General features: G+C 55.4%; 1 protein-coding gene across 1 annotated transcript; it reads right to left on the bottom strand.

Moving 5' to 3' along the window:
* Window positions 1–464: 464 nt before the first annotated feature.
* On the bottom strand, window positions 465–18,586 carry MMD2 (monocyte to macrophage differentiation associated 2). Its single transcript, XM_041462222.1, has 7 exons — window positions 18,173–18,586; window positions 5,486–5,567; window positions 4,685–4,845; window positions 4,532–4,606; window positions 4,154–4,255; window positions 3,803–3,872; window positions 465–3,366 (listed from the first exon to the last, which is right to left on the bottom strand). The coding sequence occupies exons 1-7, from the start codon at window positions 18,217–18,219 to the stop codon at window positions 3,163–3,165; spliced, it is 741 nt and encodes a 246-aa protein (XP_041318156.1). The 5' UTR covers window positions 18,220–18,586; the 3' UTR covers window positions 465–3,162.
* Window positions 18,587–22,239: the final 3,653 nt, after the last annotated feature.

Here is a 22,239-nt window from a genome sequence, read left to right as displayed (position 1 = left end):
GCATGAGGAGCCAGTGCCCACAGGAGAGGCTGGTGGGGTCAGCAGGGAGCTGTGCTTACCCCCTGCCCAGTCTGCCACAGGTTTTCTCCTCCCCGTGGCTCTGGCATCCTCCATCCCTGCAGTGCCAGCCCTGCACACCTCAGCCTCTGACTCAGCCATGGAGGGCTCTGTGCTGAGGCTGCCGTGGTGAGATGCTGATGAGTCTTCAGCCAGCACCTCTGGGCACAGGGGCACTGTCAGCAAACTCAGTGATTTATTTGTTTGTTTGTTTGTTTGCTCAGCAGCTGGCAGTGCCATCCCTGCACCAAGGTGAGTCAGTGCTCAGCATCCCAGCGCCCTGCAGTTGGTTGAGTGGCTCCTCTCCTCACCAGGGAGCAAAGCCACATGGGATGAGTCAGATAGAAAATGAGTTTATTTCCAGATGCTGCAGGGGAACTAATTTTGATTTAACAAGCAGGCAAGAGTGAGGTATCTTGAGTTTTTATTTCGATCCTACTCCACAGGAAACAACATCCACTAGCGTTATCTTCCTTACATTTGTTTGTATTTGACCCAATACTGTGTTAAATATAAAATACTGATTGAACAAAGATGGATGGTGAAAAACATGAGATGCTAAAAAGATCCCTCGAGCCCTCCTCCACAAACATCCTGAATGTTGTGAGTCATTTAAAATTAGTATAAAATAGGAGGACGATCCAATAACTTGCTCTGTGCCCCCCATGCTTTGCAAGGGGAGGATTTAGGAGGAAGAGGAGAGGGGGAGCCTCTCAGTTGCAGAGAAGCCTACTCTGCAAATCCAGGCTGAAGGCAGGGTGTGATGCTCCCATCAGAGCCCAGCCATCCACTCCTGCCCGGGTGCCCTGCCCTGGATTTTCAGCAGGAGACTGAGATGAAGCAGCCTCAGAAAGGTCCTTCTGGCACCTCCCTGTGCCTCGGGAGCCCTTGGGACAGATTTAGGGCCAAGAGACCACAAATGGCAAAACAGTTTGTGAGATAAATCCCTTGGGATGAAGCCTATGGGTGAAACAGGGTGGTGGTCCCTGGGCACCCTCAGCCCTGCCAGGGGACATCTGCCTGTGCCTGGGAGTGCTGCTTGCCTGGCCTGACCCCAGGGTGGCTCCCTGTGGTGTCTGGGGACAGAGGGGGAGGAGAGCTGAAGTTGTCACCGTGCCCCAGGGTGGCTCTGGGCTCCCCCAGACCCAGTGAAAACTGAAGCAGGTGTTTGTGAAGCTCTGGCTGCCCTCCAGGTGCTTCACGGGGTCCTCACACGAGCCCTGTGAGGTAGGTCAGGGTCTCCACCCCTGTTTTACAGATGGGGAAACTGAGGCACGGAGAAGGGTAATGACTTGCCAGACAGAAAATATGGCATCTCCCATTCTGGGATCTCTGTATCCTGCTATTCCAACCCTGGACATGCTCCATTGCTCACAGCAGGTGACAGGGCCAGGGCTGGGCTCACAGCAGCTCGTTCACCCCCGTCCCTAAGACCACCCTCCACCCCAAGGGCTGCTTTGGGGTGCCCTGGGCACAGACCCCCAGCAGCCCCACGCCAGGCTGGGGTGCTGGGTACAGCTCCCAGAGCCTTTTACAGGAACCTTCTGCTTGTGGAAGTGAAAACCCAGCAGATATTTTTGCCAGCCTGGCAACCACGACCACAGGAGGGGGTGAGTATCCGGATGCTTCCTCTTTGGTAATTTGCTGCACAGTGGCACAGCCCTGGCGAGCCAGTCCTGGGCTGCCACAGGCTGGGGGACCCTAAGCTCTGCTCAGCTCCTGGAATGCTGCTGGAGAAACAGGAGATGTGGGATGGTGGCCAAAAATCTCCTTCTCTTGCCACATCGTGCCAGAGGATGCAGCTGTGATTTATCAAAAGCCAGAAAGAGGTGATGGGCTATTGGTTCCTTTGGGGCTGGTGGGGAAGGTGCAGGCTCAGCCCAGCACACACCACACCCTCCTGGCTCCAGCAGCTCTGCCAGGGTGTTTGGGGAGCAGGATCAAGTGTGGTTTTGCCCTTCTGCTGCTCCCAGCAGCTGGATGGGTGTTCCATGTGTCACTGGCCTGTGGTAGCACTGTGTGGCCGTGGTTAGGCATCCAAAAACTGAGCATCACTGGGATCTCTCCATCACAGCTCACACCCAGGCTTCGTGTGGATGCATTCCTGCCCTGCAGCAATCCTGGGAATGCCAGAAATCTTTCCAAAAGTGGAATTAAATCTGATGAGCAATAGGTTCATCAGCAAAATGGGAGCAGAGAGGGCAGGTGATGCCTTCACCAGCCCCGTGACCCCAGTCCAAGGAGGTTCTCTTCCCTCCCTCGAGGAGAAAGGGAATCCCCTCAAGTGGATGGAGGGAATCTCCAGTCAGGGAGATGCCAGGAGCTGTATCCCACTCTGCTCCCTGCTGAAGGCACACGTGCAGCAGGGCCTGGGAGCAGGACTGTGCTTCAGGCTGCCACTGGCACCAGGCTGGAGAGGAAAACCAAGAGCTCCAGGGAGAAAATGTCCACAGGGGATCCCAGGGATGTATGATGAGTTGTGCACTTCATATTGGCTTAGAGAAAGGGTTTCCCAGTGCTCAGGGACTGGGATGCCCTGGAAGAGATTCAAGTTTCAATCTCTTGTAAGGCTTGTTGAGTATGGACCATCCCCTCAAGGTCTGGGATGGAGCTGTTAATGCTGACAGGACTCAGGACGATTTGGGAGCCAGTCCAGGTGGTGCAGGGCTGTCACCACATCCCTCTCCACCACTGTGTCTCTGCCCTCGTCCTGACTCCTCCAGTGCCCTCAGTGGCACACTCTAAGCACTCCAGTAGCCAAACCCAGGGTGTCATAGCCAGGGGCATGTGGGGACAAGGTTCCCAGTCCCGTGGGATGCTCAAGACCAGGCGAGTGAGCGAAGCTCCCAGCGAGTGGTCACTCCTATCACCCACAGCCCAGCCAGTCACTGTGCTCTGAAACCTTTGCCTAAAAAAATAAACAGTTCCCGAGGTTTAAAAAAAAAAAAAAAAAAAGAAAGATATTTAAAATCAACCTCCAGGCTCTCCTGTCTGTGCGGGCAGGGCACCAACAGCTGCTGCCCACGGGGCGAGAGGGCGGACTGGGGCTGTGTCACCGCTGCCCTCCGTGTCCCCAGGTGGCACAAACAAAGTCTTTAAGGCTTTCTAGCGGGAGGTTTTGGTGTCCAGCGCCCCCGGGCGGTACAGGTACCTCCAGATGGCGTAGTAGTGGATGCCAGCTCCGATGGCCACGAAGAGGTGCCAGATGGCGTGGGCGAAGGGGATGCGCCCGTCGCTTTTGAAGAACACCATGCCCAGGCAGTAGAAGAAGCCACCGGCCACCAGTTCCAGGAGCCCGTCCCTGTTGGGCTGGGAGCAGGCAGTGCTCAGTGAGGCCGAGGGGTGTCTGCCCTCTCCCCACCACCCCACTGAGACCACAAGTGGGGTCCAGCTGCAGCTCTGGACTTCCCTGCCTTCTGCTGCACCCTCCTCTCCAGCAAGGCAGCAGGGACCCAGCAGCCCCAAGAGAAATGGAACCAGATGATTGTTAAGGTCCCTTCCAAACCAGACCGTTCTATGATTCTGTGATCCTACAATTTCCAAACTACAGAGCCCAGGAAGGAATCTAGGAGAGATGCACGTGGTGCCTGCCGGGCACCCAAAGCACCTGCAAAACCAAGGTGAGCCACATCGTATCAGGGATGGCTTTATCCCTCACACAGCCTGGAGACTGCACCAACCCGCAGGAGACAAACTGTTCTGAGTTTTCAAATCCCTCCTGGGATTTGTCCCAGCGGGGGCTTACCATGGAGAGGATGACCAAGGCGGGGAAGAAGCCCATGATAACGTAGCACACCAGCTCCACCAGCTTGTACCTGCGACAGACAGAGAGGCAGCTTGGAGCAGGGACGCAGGGAGGTTGAGTTTTACGCTTGAAATTCCCACAGTGGTGCTACAGGGAAGGGGGTGGCCGGCCATCACAGCAGGTCCCATTTCCTCATGTGTGGACTGGCTTGGCAGCTGGCACTTGGCCCTCCGGGGTGACGCCTGGGGCTTTTGGCTTTTTATTTGGTGCCACCACGTGGAGGAAGCAAATCACAGCAGCAGTCCCTGCTCCGTGTGCCGGGTCCCACACCCTCCAGTTCGGGGCACTCACCGCTCGTGGAAGAAGAAGACGTAGACGGTCCCAATGGATGCCATGATCCAGATGATCCAGCGCATGTGGGAGGCCCAGGGACCCAGCTCCCTCAGGTTCAACCTGCAAGAGCCAGGGCTGTGCTGAGGTGGGTCTAGGGCAGCAGCCTGGACTGGGCTCAGCCCCTCTCCCCCATGGCTGCCCCACCACGGGGTAACCCAGCTTGTAACTTCAAGAGGCTGAAAGCCATAGGATGTGAAGGTTTTGGGGAAAGGGGTGAGGTACAACCTCGAGAAGAAGCAAAGCCAGAGAGGGAAACTCTATTTGTTAGAACCAGGATGATTTTTTTTTTCCCCTTCAGTGGGGCCAGGTGAAGGCCCCCAGCCACCAGCAACTCACCAGGGAGCGTAGGATGCGGCGATGAAGAAGTAGATCACCATCCTGTCAAACATGTGCAGGCAGTGCTCCACAGTCCTGCAGGACAGACAGATGGGTCACAGCACTGGGGGCGTCTGGACCCTCTCCCCCTTCCCAAGCAGTCAGGGATGGTACCTGAGATGCCTCTTCTTCCAGGAGATGGTGTGGAATATGGTGGAGACAATGAAGAGGCTGGACAAGCCAAAGCCATAGATCCAGGCTGAGATGGTTTCCCACTGGTCATCAGAGAGGATGTAGAGGATGGAGCTGCCGAGGATGCTGGGCAGGATCCAGAACTGGAAGGGGAAGCAAACCCGCTGTTGACTCTCTGCATTTCCATTGAGCAGCTACAATAGAGCCTCCACTTCTCCTTTCAGGTGTTTCTTTAGCTTCTGGTCAAAGCTGCCACCCCTAAGGGGCAGGCTGGGTCCCTCCCTGCGTGGTGCAGCTCCAAAATAGTTTGTCCAGAAGGTAGGGAGGAGGAGGAGGAGGAAGGCACAAGGAGGATGACTGTCTCTGAGTCATCTCCCAGGACTCAGGCTGGGAACTGTCAACTCCCAAAAGAAACCCTGATGGGGGGAGAGGTCCCCATCAGGCAGCCCCATGGGCACCTGGCACAGCTCTGGCTGTGAAACAATCCATTTTCAGGGAGCTTTGGAAATATTCCTGCCCCACCAAGCCCACAGCCAGCTTCCCCAGGGACATGGGGCCACAGTGGGGGAGAGCAAGGGAGATGCAAATCAACTTCCCAGGGCAGGAGGAGGGAGAACATCCAATCCCCAGGAGCACACATCTGCCTCAGCACAGCCCTCAGATCTCAGTGGCTGCCCCAGGGCTGAACAAAGATGTTTCTGGGTGTCCCTTGAGGTTCCTCAGTGGATCCCCAGAGAGATGAGCACCGTCCTCCCTCACCCAGGGGCAGGGACAGGGACTCACAGCGTGGGTGGCACAGTTGGCTGCATGCTCATATTCCGTGGGCTGGTACCTGCAGTTGGATGGGACACGGTGATTCATGAACCTGCAGAGAGAAGCAGGGAGAGAAACACGCTCAGGGGACAGGGATGGAGCAAAACCCTTCTGGAGGGGACTGCACAGGGCCTGCAGCCCTGCCATGGCTCAGCTTTGCTCCAGCTGCCCTGCAGAAGGGACACCAGCGTGTCCATCTGGCTGTCCCCAGATGCCAGGTCCCCAGGTCTTGCTCAGCCATGGCTGAGGCTGAAGCAGCTCCTGGGAGCTGCTGTTGCTTGGAGAGCAGAAGGCAGGAGCCAGCTCTGCCAGCTGCTGTGGGCAGAGGTGGGAAGAGCTCCAGCAACAAAGAGGGAATATAGGGTAGTGGGCTGTGGGACTCCAACCCATCCAGGAATGACACCTTTGTGTCACAGCAGCATGGCCAGCTCCAAAAATGGAATCCCTGCAGTGCTTTTGGTTTCTGGGTACCACCTGCATCTTCCCCCTACCCCCAGGGCTGCACATCCCGGTATAGATTGCTGTGGGGGAAAGCCTACTGCCCTTCCTTGGAAACCTGCATATTTATTTCTGTTTCTCTTAGTCCTAGGAGGCACCAGTGTGCTCTTGGTGTTCACAGGAATGTATTGATTTCACCTGCTGGACCAACAGACAGCGATAAAAAACAGTGTCACTGCATTTCTGGGTGTGTAACAACAAATTAATGTGCATCTGGGATAACAGCTCTGAGCTAAGCCTCATCCACCACCCTTTTCTGGCAGGAGACAGCAGTGGAGGCTTAGCAAAGGGAATGAGAAACAGGGAGATGGAGAGGGTTCCTTCCCTGCTCCTGAGGATCAGGGATTTTAGGATTTTCCCTGCCGTGGCTCAGGTCAGGGCAGGCTGCTGGGCAGGACCTGGGCTAATTGCTTTGTGACCCTGTTTGCCCCAGCTCCAGCACCATCTGCAGCATTTCACAGCTGAGTTGTGCCCAGCAAAGGGGCTCAGGGGCTGGCAAGACCTTGCTGCTGGGCACAGGGGGATGCCTCAGGCCGGGATGCTTGGAAAGGCAGGAAATGTCCCCTCTCCCTGTCCCCAAGCCACCCACACCTGTGTGGACTCCTCTGCCATCTCCTGCCTGCCTGGCCCCACTGCCTGAACCACTGCCTGTTAGAGCTGAGCCAGGATGGATTAAATAGCTCAAATGACAAGGATTTGGTGTGGGGGAATTGTGCAACCACAGCGGGGTGAGGGGCACCCCAGCAGGTGACAGTGACAACCCACAGAGGGGCCCTGTCCCCAGCCCCTGCCCTGCCATGCCTCCTGCCAGACCCTGGCACTGTGGGAAGAGATTCATGGTCCTCATCGCCAAAAAATGTCTGGAATTAAGAGGGGGAATGGCCAAGCTGCCACTGCTCTGCTCCCCAAGGACTCACAGGGGTAAGTGGGGGCTCAGCAGGGCTGGGAAGAAGCTGGGCATCCCTGAGGACAGGGCTGTGCCCAAAGTGCTGTCACCTCCACCCCAGGGACACCAGGGATGCCCTCCCCATCCCACCACTCCACAAGGACTGGCAGGGCTGCCTGTGCTGGAGCCACGTCCCCCTGGCAGGAGGATGTCACTGTCCCCAGCGTTGCCAGGAGACTGTCCCCAGCTCCCCTTCACTGTCTGCTTCCCTTTATTTTCCCTTTTAATAATCAGAAGGAGGGGGGAAGAGGGGAGGCCAGACGTCCACATGACGTCACAGTTGCTGAGGAAACACGTTCAAGGCCTTTTCCTTGAATTTATTGATTTTAACAAAGCCTGCTCCATCTCCCTCTGCTCTGGCTGGTGCTGTTCAGAGCAGCAACACAGAACCAATTCCACAGCCCCCTCCCCAGGGCTGGGGGGCTCCCAGACCCTTTGGGAAGGTTTTCCTGGGGTGCAAATATCCTCCCTGGCTCTGGCACAGGGGTAGAGAAGCCAGGAAGGGCCACCCAAGCCATCTCCATGTGACAAGGTTGGAGAGCATTTATGTTCCTGCAGCCCAGAGCTGTGCTGGTGTGAGGAACCACAAACTCCTGCTTTTCCCACAGGGAAAATAGCCTTGAGGAGCAACCTTTTTTTTTTTTTTTTTTTCCCTGAGGATGGCAGACATACATATAATGTATAATAATTTCTATTTATTCTTCTCCTGTAGCAGAACAATTCCATCTCATTGGTATCGAACTGGGGAGAGATTGCTGCTATTTTCCTGCCCTCCGTTCCAGTAAGCATCATCCTGTGGATGGTGGGAAATGGAGCATCACGGATGTGGGACCTGGTGGGTCAGCCTGAGCCCCATTTTTGGGAGCTGCATTGTGTTTTGGGGCTAATTTGGCAAGTTTCTGTGGTCCTCTCTGCTCTTGCTTTGCCAGGGTGGGAAGAAGGGAAGAAAGGGATAGAGTTAAATTTTTCCTCAGGAGGGCTCATGTGGGACTCTGAGCTCTCCTGAGGGCACCAAGAGAACCTGAATCAGTCACTCCATGGCCACCTCCCTCTGTAAAAATGGGAGCAGCTGGTGTTGGCACATCTCCTGGCAAGGCAGGATAACTCCCTGGCTGCACCTTATTTCCCAGGGGTGCAGAGGTCACTTCCTCCCCTGCTCTCCTGGGATTTTATGGACCAGCTCGTGTCATCCCTGTGCACGCTGGCCTGGATGCAGGGCAGGGCAGGGGGAGCCCTGCAGCATTCCCAGCCATACCAGTGTGCAGAACCAGCCTCAAACCACAGCTCCAGCCTGGACAGACAGACAGACACCCCTGGAAACAGCACTTGTGATCCTCGGGTGCGGGAAGCCACGAGCAGCTGTTCACACACCCATGGGTGCTCCGGTGCAGCTCAGCAGCTGCTTCGGGATGGCAAAGTCCAAGAGACACAGAGAGGTTCAAAGAGTGCTGCAGAGCAGGAGCAGGAGGGTGTTCATTCCCAGGGATGGGGTGTGGGAAGCAGGGAGCTGCAGGGTTCCCGGGCACCTTCTCCTCCCGGTGCCGCTCCTGGCACACTCCCACAACGGGCTGTATGAAGAGAGGGGGCTGCTGAGGGTCTGACCAGGGGTTATTCTCAGCACTGCCAGGGTTTTTGCCTGCCCTGCTTGTGCCTGCTTTGCCCTGGCCCCTTTCCCAGGGAGGGAGCCTGAAAAGGGCCAGTACAGCAGGCTCTGGCCAGGGAAACAATGAGCCCCTTGTCCCTGGGCAAAGTGCAGAGCTGGCTTCCCAGGCCTGCTCCTTCTCCCACTCTGTTGGGTTGGGGTTTTTTTAATATGGCTTTAGTGGTTTTACTGAGTTTTTAAAAGACTTTTATCCAAGAACGAAATTCCAGCCTCCAAAAGGATCTTGCTCTGCCGGGGTGGGAAGAAGGGAAGAAGGTAAGAAAGGGATAGAGTTAAATTATTCCCCAGGAAGGCTCATGTGGGACTCTGAGCTCTCCTGAGGGCACCAAGAGAACCTGAATCAGTCACTCCATGGTCACCACACACTCACTCAAGCAGGAAAACTGTGCCCTGCACACATGAGGGGAATGGCCCCAAAAGAGACCCAAGCCAGGCTGCAATTGGGACAGATGAGATTTAGCCCTGCCTTTGACACAGCTCAACAGGTTGGCCTCTGCCACATCTCTTCATGCCCCTCTCACTCCCCTTTCCCCTCTCTCCAAGTGAGGATAATAATTTTGACATCCTTTAGGCAAGCAGTGGGTGGATATTGTGAAGAGGGTGTAAAATCACCACGAAGATGTGGATGGGGAGGTGTGAGCTGGGCTTCTGCCCTTGAAAGGAGTTGCTCCAACACCTGCCCTCCCCAGGCCTGCCATAAACCAGGCTGTGCATGTGTCTGTGTGTCTGTGCACTGTGGGCTGGGTGCCACGGGGACAAAGGAGCAGTCAGCAAGTCCAAGGTTATCCCAGGTGATACAAATTTCCCCAGAGCAGCTCACCTCTACAGGTTTCACCTGCAAATGGATTATAAAAGGGCTGGGCTTGCTCAGTTGGCCTAAAGCCTGTGGGGATGGATTTGCTGTGTGTTCACCCTCCTGCCCAAGGAGCTGGGGCTTTTCCAAGCTGAGCTCCCTGCTGGGCAGTTCTTGGGATCTGGCTGTGAAGGAAGATTTCTTCTTCCTCTTGTGACTGGGTGTCACAGCTGCTTTTGAAGTAGCAGAGGAAGATCCCGGAGGTGGTCAGAGAGGAAGGATTTGCTGGATGCTGATCAACAGTGGTGGTAAGTCCTGTTGGGGCTGCTCCTTGGTAGAACAAGTGGTGCGATGCCTGAGGTGTGAGTGATGGAGCAGAGGTGTCCCTGCAGGGCAGACTGGCCTCTCACTCTTCAGTGCATGGCCTGGCTTTGCTCTGGCAGCCCCGAGGCTGCTCACCCAGCACAGATGCCAGGGCTTGGTCCTGGGGCTCGTGCTCACGTGGGAGCTGCTGTGGTGGCATCCCCGTAAGCTGGGGCTTGGCACGTGCTCTGCCTCTGCTCTGGGCTCTGGTAAAGCTCCAGCTGCATCCCTGCTAAGAGGCTTCAATCCCTTGAGCTGCTCTGTGGTTGTAATTAGCCGAGTCCTGGGGAGCAGTGTGTGCTGGCCTGGCTGCTGTTTGTGCACAGTACACCACCACAGGGCTCACGGGGTGCAGGACCACCAGGAAATCCCCATGGCCCACCTTGAGCCCCGGAGATCCCCCAGACTTTACTGCTTCATTCAGCCCAGGAGCACTTGAAATCCTGCTTTTCCTTCCTACCCTTTGACATGGGAACGTTCCTCTGGGAAGCAGAAACACCAAGGCCAGCACTGGCCAGCCCTGCCATCTGCAGAGCCACCCACACCCCTGGGTGGCACCTGCTGGGAGCTGGAGCCTCCCTTGCATGCCCATTCCTCGGTGCCTGCGGGCTCCCACGCACACATATGGCTCTCTGCTTTGCAAAGCTGAGCTGTGCCTGCTGGAAGCAGCTCCTGGGCCAGGGGAGATGGGGCAGGCCTGGCCTTGGGCCCCTCCTGAGATCCAGCCCATCCCGTGGGAGAGGGGCAGCAGGGCTGATGGAGCAGGACAACCCAGCATTTGCTTTTGGTCACACTTCCTAGCACAAGGAGCTGGCAGCTTGGGTTGGGAGCAGGAAGTGGAAGGGGTTTTATCTAAGCTAGCCTTTCCCTACCTTTCTCATGGGTAAATTCACCAGATTTCTGGAGTACCCACCCAGATGCTCCTGGTGCAAGCCTTGCTTCCACAGAACGAGTCAAAAGGGGCAGCAGATCAAATCACCATCCACCACCTCATTCCCCCCATCCCAGTTTTGCTGGTTCCCAGCACTGTGGTGTGTGTGAGCACCCTGGGCTGGCTGTGGACCATCCCCTGGCACTACACAACCTGAGAAACCACGAGCAAGGGCTGCTGCTGGCTCAGAGGTGCTCCCGGCGAGGGGCTCTGTGCTCAGCCAGCTCTGTGTTCTACCTGAGGTGTCCCCTGAGAAGGGACAGAGGAGGCAAGCCCCTGACACACCCTCAGAGGGTGCAGGACGGACTGTGCTGCTCTTCCCCTGAACATACCAAGGGCCTGCACAATTCCTTTCTTGCTCAGGGACAACCATGGGATGCTCCAAGCCAGGCTGGATGCAGGCATCGACCATTTCTGCACCCACAAGAGCCCATGTACACCCAGCAGGGCTTGGCTGGGGGTGGAAACTCAGCAGTAATTCCCAACAAGGTGTTAACTGTCCATATTCCCACCCTGTGGGCAGGGATATTTCTTTTTTTCCCCAGTTCTCTATGTAGATGGTATCTCTAACTCTTCCAAGGTAATTCATGACCCTGCAACCACAGCAGAGCTGTTTGTTTATTCACAACAGATGGGATTGGTGAGTGTTTCCCAAATTACTTTCTGAGCTGGGACTTCTTGTTTCATTTGGTACTCATGAGACATCCAACAACAGCTGATTAGTCACAAAATGACTCTGATGTCCCAGGTGTTTGGTTAATGTTGGAAGGACTGTTTCCAGAACTGCAAATCCTCTATTATTTATTAATTTTTTGTTTGGAAAGTCACTGTGCATGTTCTTTGCTGCCTTGCCTTGAGCAAGGAGTCAGTGGGATAAATCCTGAGCTGGCTCTGCCTCTTTAACTGCAGCAGCCCAAGGAGTGACAGTGACCACTGGATCCTGTGCCTGCTGGCACAACATTTGGATAGTTTGAGGGCTGGAGCTTTCCCAGCCTCTAACCCTGGCTGTGACTGTGAAATACATGGGCAGGTGAGCGTGTCCCAGGTTCATGAAATCTCCCCACAGCATGGCCTGAGAGACACAGCCAGGCTCTCATCTGGGATTCCCAGATGCTGCTCAAGTACAAATCATGTCTGTAAATTATTCAGCAAATGCCTCTGGACAGTGAAGGCACAAAAGGGAAATCATGTATTTCACCAGCCAGGCATGCAGATAGTAAGATTTCCATTAGTATTACAACAGAGAGCAGGGCTGTGTCTAATGCTGCTGCTCAGCACAGAGAGGAGCCAACTCCTTCCCTGACCTGATGATCTCTTTCTGCACAAAATCATTTCCTCAGCAGCAGCAAACCTGGGCTGTAAACTCAAACAGGAGCACAGAGTTGACTCCACATTCTCCTGAAGGTCAGCACTGCTTGGCTCAGCTCAGTGGTCTCTGACTCATCCCCCAGGAATATGACACCTGTGGTATCCTGTTATCATGAGAGGTTCAGTGTTATCACAGAGAGGCCTTCAGGCTCTGGACTCCCTCTGCATGAAAATGTTGAGTTTGTCACACCTGGAGAGACCTGATTTGTGTGCTTGGCCATGTCTCCTCTGCCTTTCTCTGACGAATTTCCTGGCAGCAGCATCTCTGGGGACTCAACAAAACTCCTCGTGCAGGCACCCTTCAGCAGTGAAGGGCTGGAATAAGTTGTGTTTTTTTCCCTTCCTTTCTCTGGGAGTTGTACTTTTTGGCATGGCTTTGTCTCTCTGTGGAGCTGGGGGTGTGGGAAGGGAGGAGGAGGGGAGGCCAGCCTGGCAGAGCCCCATTTCTCACAGCCACTGACCTGCTGGGCTGGGCAAAGGCTTGGATTTCCCATGGGTGGTGTTGGCTGCTACCTCTTGAAGCTGGACAGAGCAAACTGTGCCAAAGAATCACATCAGGCTGATATCCAACACCAGCTCAAGGAGAGGAAAGATCATGTGTTTCCCAGGCAGCCAAGAGCCCGTCCTTGCCCCAAAAGCACAAGGCATGGGGCTTGGCTTGCCCACCCATGCACTCAGTGTGCTGGTCCCCACCTGAGCCCGTCCTGCTGGGTGCCCCAGCCCTTGCAGAGGATGGAATGGGGCAGTTTGACTGGATAGCCCATAAAAAATGCTGCTCTGAGAGCTTGCTGCCTTCCAAATACCTGGCTCCCATTATGCACCCTGAGCTACACGAGGTAACTCCTACTAGTGCCATTTAAGGAGGGTGTCTGAGTCAAGTTGGCCCCACAAAGCAGCAACCAGCATGGAATTGGTTGGTAATATCAGCTGATCCTGGTTTTCCCAGGCATTTGGGGGCCTCCCCATCTCTTGGAGCAATGCCTTTTGCACTGGGGGGTCTGTCTGCTCAGCTGGGGACAGGCTGGCAGGTCTTGATGGGGCTGGTGCTCGCAAGGTGAGCAGCCCCTGCCTCTCAAGGAGCTTCAGGCTGTGATATCAACACTGAAAGCATTTCCCTTCTCACTGCTTCATCCCACATGGGCTGTGGGGGAAGCAGAGCTCTTGGAAAGCATTTTGGAGTGTGTGGGAGCAGGCGAGGGCTGCTCATGTTTTCATGGCAAAGCAATGGGGAACAGGTCTTCCCAATGTGGTTGCTCTGTCCAGGCTGCCAGCCTGGCATTGGTTTCCTTGTGTTTGGAGTCTGAGCACCCCAACATTTCCTATTCCTCCTATTGCTGCTGGTTCTCCTCTTCCTGTCTTGGCCAGAGATACTGGAATAGTTGAATATCTCCTTGCTCAATAATTACAGGTGCAGGGAGAAACAAGGAAGGTCTTCCCAGCTGCCTTTCCCCAAATTCAGAGGATTTGGGTTTGAGCAAGTGTAGAGTTCAGACCTCCATCCCCTCATGCTGGTGAGGAGGTGGCAATGCCTGCATTGCAGGCACAGGGAGGTGAGGACAAGCCTGGTCCATTCACCTACAGAGCCCCTCACAGAGTCCCCTGCTCCTGGGCTGGGACATTAATGTGGATTTTCCCATCTGCCCCTCTTTGTGTCGCCCCATGCAGGGCAAGCCAAGCAAACACAGTAAGATTTAGAGCCTTTACCATGGACAAACCAAAGGAGCTGCTATCAGTTTGTGAGGATGATTCAGTGCCCTGCAGCTCCCAGCAAAGGCCTCTCCAGTGCTGCTCCAGAGATGCTGAAGCTGGCCGGATACAGCAGCTCCCTGATTAATCACATTTCCTTCCAATTACAGCTCTGGATGGCCAAGATCTGGGAAGCACTCGATGTCCCCACAGGGAGATACAGCTCTGATCCTGGTTTTCCCAGGCATTTGGGGGCCTCCCCATCTCTTGGAGCAATGCCTTTTGCACTGGGGGGTCTGTCTGCTCAGCTGGGGACAGGCTGGCAGGTCTTGATGGGGCTGGTGCTCGCAAGGTGAGCAGCCCCTGCCTCTCAAGGAGCTTCAGGCTGTGATATCAACACTGAAAGCATTTCCCTTCTCACTGCTTCATCCCACATGGGCTGTGGGGGAAGCAGAGCTCTTGGAAAGCATTTTGGAGTGTGTGGGAGCAGGCGAGGGCTGCTCATGTTTTCATGGCAAAGCAATGGGGAACAGGTCTTCCCAATGTGGTTGCTCTGTCCAGGCTGCCAGCCTGGCATTGGTTTCCTTGTGTTTGGAGTCTGAGCACCCCAACATTTCCTATTCCTCCTATTGCTGCTGGTTCTCCTCTTCCTGTCTTGGTCAGAGGTACTGGAATAGTTAAGGAATATCTCCTTGCTCAATAATTACAGGTGCAGGGAGAAACAAGGAAGGTCTTCCCAGCTGCCTTTCCCCAAATTCAGAGGATTTGGGTTTGAGCAAGTGTAGAGTTCAGACCTCCACCCCCTCATGCTGGTGAGGAGGTGGCAATGCCTGCATTGCAGGCACAGGGAGGTGAGGACAAGCCTGGTCCATTCACCTACAGAGCCCCTCACAGAGTCCCCTGCTCCTGGGCTGGGACATTAATGTGGATTTTCCCATCTGCCCCTCTTTGTGTCGCCCCATGCAGGGCAAGCCAAGCAAACACAGTAAGATTTAGAGCCTTTACCATGGACAAACCAAAGGAGCTGCTATCAGTTTGTGAGGATGATTCAGTGCCCTGCAGCTCCCAGCAAAGGCCTCTCCAGTGCTGCTCCAGAGATGCTGAAGCTGGCCGGATACAGCAGCTCCCTGATTAATCACATTTCCTTCCAATTACAGCTCTGGATGGCCAAGATCTGGGAAGCACTCGATGTCCCCACAGGGAGATACAGCTACATGGGCAGGAAGGACCAGACCATGCTTGAGTTAAAACTGGGCCAAAAGAGGGTCAAAGCTGGTGGTGAGGGTCAAGGAGGGTTTGGTTACCAGGTCAGTGTAACCTGACCAATCAGCCCAGTGACAAAGATGCTGCTTGCTCTGATCTTTTGGTCTGGGAGGGACCCAGCACCGTTTTGGTGAGCTGGGAGGAAGAGTGGAGGGGAGGAATAACTCTGTGGTGGTGGATAAAGCAGGAGGAGCCACATCTGCTGGCAGTGGCATGGTTAAACTCAGCCTGTGGGGCAGGAGATGGATATTTCTTGTCAGGATTGTGAGTGACAGGGAAAGCCTTGCAGCAACTGAGCTTTGAAACTCCATTTCCCCACGGTGTCAGTGATGGAAGAGCCTCCTGGGCCCCACAGCAGAGCAGAAACCACCGAGTTTGTCATTTATAACCTCAGCCTGCTCAAATGGCACTGCCTTGCACCCTGCTCCACCACGGGGACAGCCTCTCCCTTGGCTTCCTTCCCCTCTGCCCCAGCTCTGCACCTCCAAAGCCCAGCCAGGAGGGATTTGGAGACAGCCTGGTGCCCCTCCAGCCCTGAGTTTTCTCCTGGCAGTTCACAGAACGTTCCCACATTGATCACGGCTTTTCATCTCTTTGTTCTCACACAACAGGTCTTTCATCACCACACTGGCTTTTATTTATTCCTTTTGGTGGGTGTATCAATGGCCAAGTTCCTCCTTTCTTGGTCCTGGCTCAAAATTAGATAAAATGATGTGAAAAAATGAAGCCTGTTCCAGGCTTTTCCTTCACAAGGAAAACTTTGATATTTTTTGGTTTTTTTCAAGGAACACCATAAGCAAGGCCACATTCTCTGAAAAGATGTTGCAAGATGCAATCATGGAATTGTTAAGGTTGGACAAGACCTCTAAGATGGACTCTGACCATTAGCCCAGCACTGCCATGGTCACCCCTAAACCTTCCCCAGGTGCCACATCCACATGTGTTGTTGACAGCTTTCTGGGATGGTGATTCAGCCATTCCCTAGGCAGCCTGTTTTAACCTTTCCTAATATCCAATCTAAACTTCCCCTGGTGCAGTTTGAGCCCTTTTTGTTCCCTGGGAGCAGAGCCTGACCCCCACCTGGCTGCTCCCTCCTGCCAGGGAGTTGTGGTCACTGAGAAGGTCCCCCCTGCGCCTCCTTTTCTCCAGGCTGAGCCCCCACGGCTCCCTCAGCTGCTCCTTATCAGACTTGTGCTCCGTTATCCTTCTCTGGACCTGCTCCAGCACCCCACCATCTTTCCTGTGGTGAAAACTGAACACAGGATTTGAGATGCTTCTGCTGCCTTGAAGGACACGTGCCACCATGAGTCCCGTGGCTTCTGCTCGCCCCAACTCCCACCTCAGAGCATCCCTGGCACAAAGGAAGGAGCAGCTTTAGGGTTTCTTTTGGGATATGCCCCAGCAGAGCATTTCCATGGAGAGCAGAGCTGGTGTGCATGGAGGGAGGGGGGATGGGGATTATCCCACTGTTATTTTTGAGCACTGGCCTAAGAGGATCTCTGCAATGATACAGGAAGCCCTGGGTTAGCATCACGTGCTGGTGATTTTCTTGGGGTGAAAGCCAAGGGAGCACCCATCTCCTGCTGCTCCCCATCCAGCCCTGGCACACAGGGAGAGCTGGAGGATTCCCTGTGGATCTGCCCGTGCCCCACAGCCCCTGCCCTGCATGTGGGCATCATCCCTGCAAGGCTCCCTGTAATCCTCATCCCATTTAGCAAGCTGTCTCCAGACAGGACCCCCACGAGGCTGGAGCATGCTGGTTCAGGATAAATCAAGCAACATGTTGGCAGATGGGCTCTGCTGGGGGAGACTGATGTCAGTGGAGCAGCCCCTGATCTGCTGCCCAGTTCCCAAAGAGCCTCTGCACCCCTGCCATGGGGTAAAGTATGGTTTTCCTCCTGCTCTGGGGGGTACAGAGCTTTGCTCAGCTCAGTTTCCCCCAGCTCTGTCCTTTGCATGCCAACAGGGTGGGGGTGTGAAAGTCTTGAATTCTCCATTTTCACAGGGTTTTGTACCAGGCACATTGTGCAGATCTGCTGGGTGCCTCCTACCTCTCCCAAGCAAAGGTTATCAGGAGGCAGCTACAGCATTGAAAGGGGCTTTGAGCAAGTGGCCAGGTTTTCAGGCAGATTTTGGAGATGCAAGCATGGATTTTCCCCATGGGACACCTGGAAGGAAAGGAGCTGATGGCTGGAGGGGCTTGGAGGACGGTCTTCTGCCCAGACTAACTTCTCACAGGGATCATCCTGCCTGGAGCAGGTGAGACACACCATCACCACTTCTTTTCACACAAGTTTTTCTCTGGTATCTACCCCTAACAGCACCACAGGGAGTCTGGAAGTGGCAGCACAGAGCCCAGTGCCCTCAGGAGCTGCGCCAGCCCGTGGCACCCTACACAGGCAGAAAAACATCCCCAGCACAGTCCCAGGGAGCTGGGAGCAAAGCCTGTCCTCGGTGCAGGGCTGAGCACCCCCAGCAGCCCGCGGTCCCGTCTGTGCAGCACCCGGTGCCACCTGACTCATCCCGGGCAGGTGTTGTCCCCGTGTCCCCTGCCAGCTCCCTCCTAAAGGCCACATCGGATCCCGCAGCCGCGCGTGTGGCCAAGTGCCCTTTGACCTGTGCTCAGCAATCCTCAGGTTTCCCCCCGCACAGGTAACACCGTGAGGTTTCCTGCTACACCTCAGCTTTCCAAACAAGTGTGGCTGCTGCTGGAAAACCTCCCTGGGGATTTCATGGAGGGAGAAAAGGATCCACCAGCCGTGCACCCCATGGGGACCCTGTTGAGCCTGCGGGTTCAGGCTGTCAGAGCCACCCAGAGGGGGTTTCGCGGAGGTCCTGGATCACATCGGTCCCTCCATCGGGGGTTCGGAGCTAGGGTCTGTCCCTCGGGAAGGCAGGATCCCGCCGCGGGAGAGCCGCGGTGAAGTTAGACCCAGCGAAAGGCAGCGAAGGATGCTGAGAATCCTTTAGGGATGCAGAAAAGCGGACAGCCGAAAGCCCAGCCCGCACCTGCCCTGTGCTTTGAGGCACTCAGCAGCTTTCGGAGATCCTTTCGGGCTCCAGCCCAGCCCAGCCGAGCCCGGGCAGGGGTCGGGGCTGTTCGGGGGCTCCGCGAGCACCGGGGACCGCCGCACGGACGGGTTTACCTGGCGTAGCGCGTCTTCTGGAAATCCAGGAGCCGGGACACGAACATCGCGGCGGTGCCATGGGGGTCCCGGGCAGCGGCCGCTGCTCAGCCCCGGCCGGGGGGAAAGCGCCGCCCGGGGGAGCGGCACCAACTCGGAGAGCTCCGGCGGCCGACGAGGAGAAGGGGCGGCCGGTCCAGCCCAGCACGGCACAGCCCAGCCCGGCACGGCCCCGGCCCCCTCCCGCCCCCTCGGCTGCTCGGGAGAAGCGACACGAACAAAACAAAGGCGACCTCCGGGAGGGGGGAGCCAGCCCCGCTGCCGCCCTCAGATGTGCAACGAGGAGGAGGAGGAGGAGGAAAAAAATGAAAGGGGGGGTGGAGGGGAATCCCTTCCACCTCTTCCCGGCCACAGCAACCTGCGCGATCTCCCTCCACCCCCCGGCAGCTTTAAGCACAGCTAAAAATATCCCCCACCCTCCCCGCTGCCACCCCCGGGGGATCAAATAGCAGCAGATTTGAATTGAAAATGTGATTAAAGCATCGGGGAGGGGGAGAGCGCCGAGTGCCGGCAGTCAGACGCTCCCCCCGGTACCCACCTGCTCCCCCCGGCCCCGCTGCCCACGGCCGGGTCCCCCCGAGGGTCCCCGAGGCATCTCTGCCCTTCCTGGGGCAGAGCCATCCCCATGGAGCTGGTTTGTTTGGCTTTGCTTTTATTTATTTGGTTTTAATGATTTTTTTTTCCCCCATTATTTTCCAGAGGTCCCAGCTGGGGTGGGTGGCTCTGCCTCAGCCCCATCGCTGCGTGGTGCCCCTGGGAGGGGGCACAGCTCCGGCACCCCACCATCCCTCCCTGCTGGAGAGAACGGGGACAAAGCAGCACGACAGCAAGGCAAGCATTAAGGACCCCAAAATCAGCCCATCTCCATCGTAAAGCCTTCACCCCTCCCTCCCCTGCATCACCCAAGTAGGCTCCTACAGGAGGGGACATCCGGAGGTACATCTGAGCTTGGGCAGCTCAGAGAGGGGGTGCAAAAGGTGATGGGGGCTTGTCCAAGGGCAGATGGGTGTGCCAGGGACTGCTGGCACCCTCAGGCCAGCAGCTGAGGGACAAGAAAGGAAGGAGAGGTCAGCAACACCGGGAAGAGCAGAGCCTTGGTCACACCAAGAGTCCCTGTCCTTGCTGGAGCTGTGGCAGTGCTGAAGGGGGGACAGCTGAGGACACCCTGACGAGAAGGGCTGTATGGCCATTTCCATGGGAAATCCAGCACACACAGCTCTTCCAAAAGCCAAAGCAGACCAAAAGGAAGGAATCCCTTCATTCAAGGCATGAATTAACCCTGGCACCCTCTGCAAGCCCCTCCAAAAGCAGCTCAGTCCCTCAGGGGGTGCTGCAGGTGCAGCTGCATGGTGGGGTGTCCCCCAGGATCCAGCAGCAGGTTCAGCCCTCCTGCACGATTCCCCCTGTGGATGGAAACACCAGTGGGGACCAGGCAGGATCCAGCAGGTGGGGGGGCAACAAAATAAACCCCATTTTCAGTAGGATATCTGGGACAGCCAAGGCCTGGCTGAGAGTGGCAGGTCCAAGCTGAGATGCAGAGTGACATCATCTCTGAAAAACTCTCCCACGCTCTGCCACTCAGCCAGGAAGGGTTTTTTTTCAAATTCCTTCCCCAGACGATGGGGAGAGCTGTGGCAGAGCCTGTGCCATGGTTCTTGTGCCCTGCTGTACCTGCTCTCTGGGCCTGGAGAGGAGAGAAAGAAGAAAGGATGATAAATCACATTTACCAAAATAACCCCCATCCCCAAAGCCCCCAGCCCACAGCTGAGGGTGCTGGCAAGGGACACCTGAAGCAAACCATCCATCCCAAAATAGATCCATCTCAGAGGGCAAAAGGCAAATTGAATGAAAAATAAGTTACTATTTTTGAAGCCTGAATCCAGTTGTTATGGCAACCAAAGCCTCGAGCATCGTGCTGGGGAATGGCTCCAGCCCCAGCAATCCAAACCTGGCAGACAGAGAATCACAGGGGCTGCTCCAGGGTGGGATGGGGAGATTTTCACAGCACCTGTACCCCACTGGGATGTGTCCCCTCCCTGCACAGCAGCTCTCCTTGTTACTCTGCCCACGAGCCCAGCTTGTTTTTCTTTGCTCTCCCACCCCCGGTGCACTCCCCACCTTGTAAAGATCTGAGTAATTGTAAGGGTGTTAAGGAGAAATTCCAGTATTCTGGGGTACCCTGAATGCAGATTATTTTATATTTTTTTAATGTCACCAAAGCAGGGTGGAGTTTGCAGTGTTTTCCTTTAGATGAGGAATGGCTCATGAAGCCCAGGGATGGTTTTTTCCTTCCTTCTGATCTCTTCTCACATGTGACCAGTGACAGGACCCGAGGGAACAGCTGGAGCTGTCTGGGGAAGTTTTGTTTGGATAGTAGGAAAAAATTCTTCCCCCAGAGGGTGGTGGGGCACTGCCCAGGCTCCCCAGGGAATGATCCCAGCTCCAAGGCTGCCAGAGCTCCAGGAGGGTTTGGAGCCTGCTCCCAGGCACAGGAGGGGATGGTTGGGGTGTCTGTGCAGGGCCAGGAGCTGGGCTCTGATCCTTGTGTGTGTTCCATCTCAGGAGATTCTGTGATTCCCTGCAGGATTCCCACATCTGGAGATACCTCTGTGCATTGTCCCCTGAGGAAGGGCTCTGGGGGGTGCCAGCAGTGAGGTGTGAGCACCCACACCTGCAGGGATGGCAGCAGTGAGGTGTGAGCACCCACACCTGCAGGGATGGCAGCAGTGAGGTGTGAGCACCCACACCTGCAGGGATGGCAGCAGTGAGGTGTGAGCTCCCAGACCTGCAGGGATGGCAGCAGTGAGGTGTGAGTGCCCAGACCTGCAGGGATGGCAGCAGTGAGGTGTGAGCACCCACACCTGCAGGGATGGCAGCGCTGGGCTCTCCCGGCAGCACACACTGTGATCCCATCTCCCCAGGGAGAGACGTTTTCCTGCACATGAAACTGCCAGAGCCAACAGGTACAAAAAGAGACAATTTGAGATTAAAATTTGCCATCAGCAGGGGAAAGCTCCCTGGAGAACAGAAGCTCTGGATGGGTAGAAAGAGCTCCAGGCCAGGTGGATGTGTTGGCAGCGGAGGCAGAGGTGACTGCGGGGTGCAGTGTGGGGGACAGGGCTGGCTCTGGTGGACATGGCAGGGTGGGCACAGGGCAGCAGGGAGCTGGGCCCCTTGGGTTTCAGCCATTTGGAGGGGTCTCTGTGCCAGCAGCTGGAGGTCCTTTAGCCTCACAGGCTGGTGAGGGGGAGGCTCCATCACCCCACACTGCTCCGTGAGCCCCACTCATGAACCCCCCTCGTGAACCCCCTGGAGCCAGACGGCCCCAGAGGCACAAACCCAACACCTGGGGGCTCATATTTGTGAGATTTACCCTTTTCTGTACTAATCCCTTGATGCTGATCCCGTTTCTGAAAATCGCTTTTTCAGTTCTGGGTGGGGGTTTTTTTGTTGTTGCTTTTGGTGGGGTTTGTTTTTGTTCATTGGGTTTTTTAGGGTTTTCGTTTAGTTTTTTGGGGGGTTTTTTTGTTTGTTTGTTTTTTGGTTTTTTGGGTTTTTTTGGTTGGTTGGTTGGTTTTTTGGGTGGTTTTTCGGGTTTGTTTTTTTGTTGTTGTTGTTTTTTTGTTTATTTGGTTATTGTTGTTGTTGCTGTTTTGGGGTTTGGTTTGTTTGGTTTTTTTGTGATTTTGGCTTGGTTTGGTTTTTGTATTCTTTTTTCCCCCTGCAATTTGTGTTATCCACTAGAGCAGGATGCTCAATTCAGCCCAGCTTTGGACACTGCCAGGGCCGGGGGGGCATCTACAACCAGTTCCAGCATCTCACCACCATCACAGTAAAGAATTCCTCTGTGTATCTATCCCCCCTTCCAATGTGAACCCATTCCTCCTTTCCCTATTCCTACAAATCCTGACCAAGACCCCCTTCAGACACCGAGAGCTGTTCCCACATCTCCACGCATTTTCTCTTCTCCAGCCCGAACACCCCCAACTTTCTTTCTTTTTTTTTTTTTTTTTTTCCTTTTTCCCAAG

Source organism: Pyrgilauda ruficollis, unplaced genomic scaffold (assembly GCF_017590135.1).
Source record: "Pyrgilauda ruficollis isolate IOZ18807 unplaced genomic scaffold, ASM1759013v1 scaffold16, whole genome shotgun sequence".
Taxonomy (NCBI): domain Eukaryota; kingdom Metazoa; phylum Chordata; class Aves; order Passeriformes; family Passeridae; genus Pyrgilauda; species Pyrgilauda ruficollis.
This window is presented reverse-complemented; position numbering and strand designations above follow the sequence as displayed.

Bases quoted from the DNA above. Each gene is read 5' to 3' on its own strand.
- MMD2 (XM_041462222.1), bottom strand. From the start codon at position 18,219: ATGTTCGTGTCCCGGCTCCTGGATTTCCAGAAGACGCGCTACGCCAG. The intron at 4,607-4,684 runs GTACCATCCCTG...TCTGTCCTGCAG, and splicing joins TGGAAGAAGAGGCATCTCAG to GACTGTGGAGCACTGCCTGC. The intron at 3,367-3,802 runs GTAAGCCCCCGC...GCCTGCTCCCAG, and splicing joins CCTTGGTCATCCTCTCCATG to CCCAACAGGGACGGGCTCCT.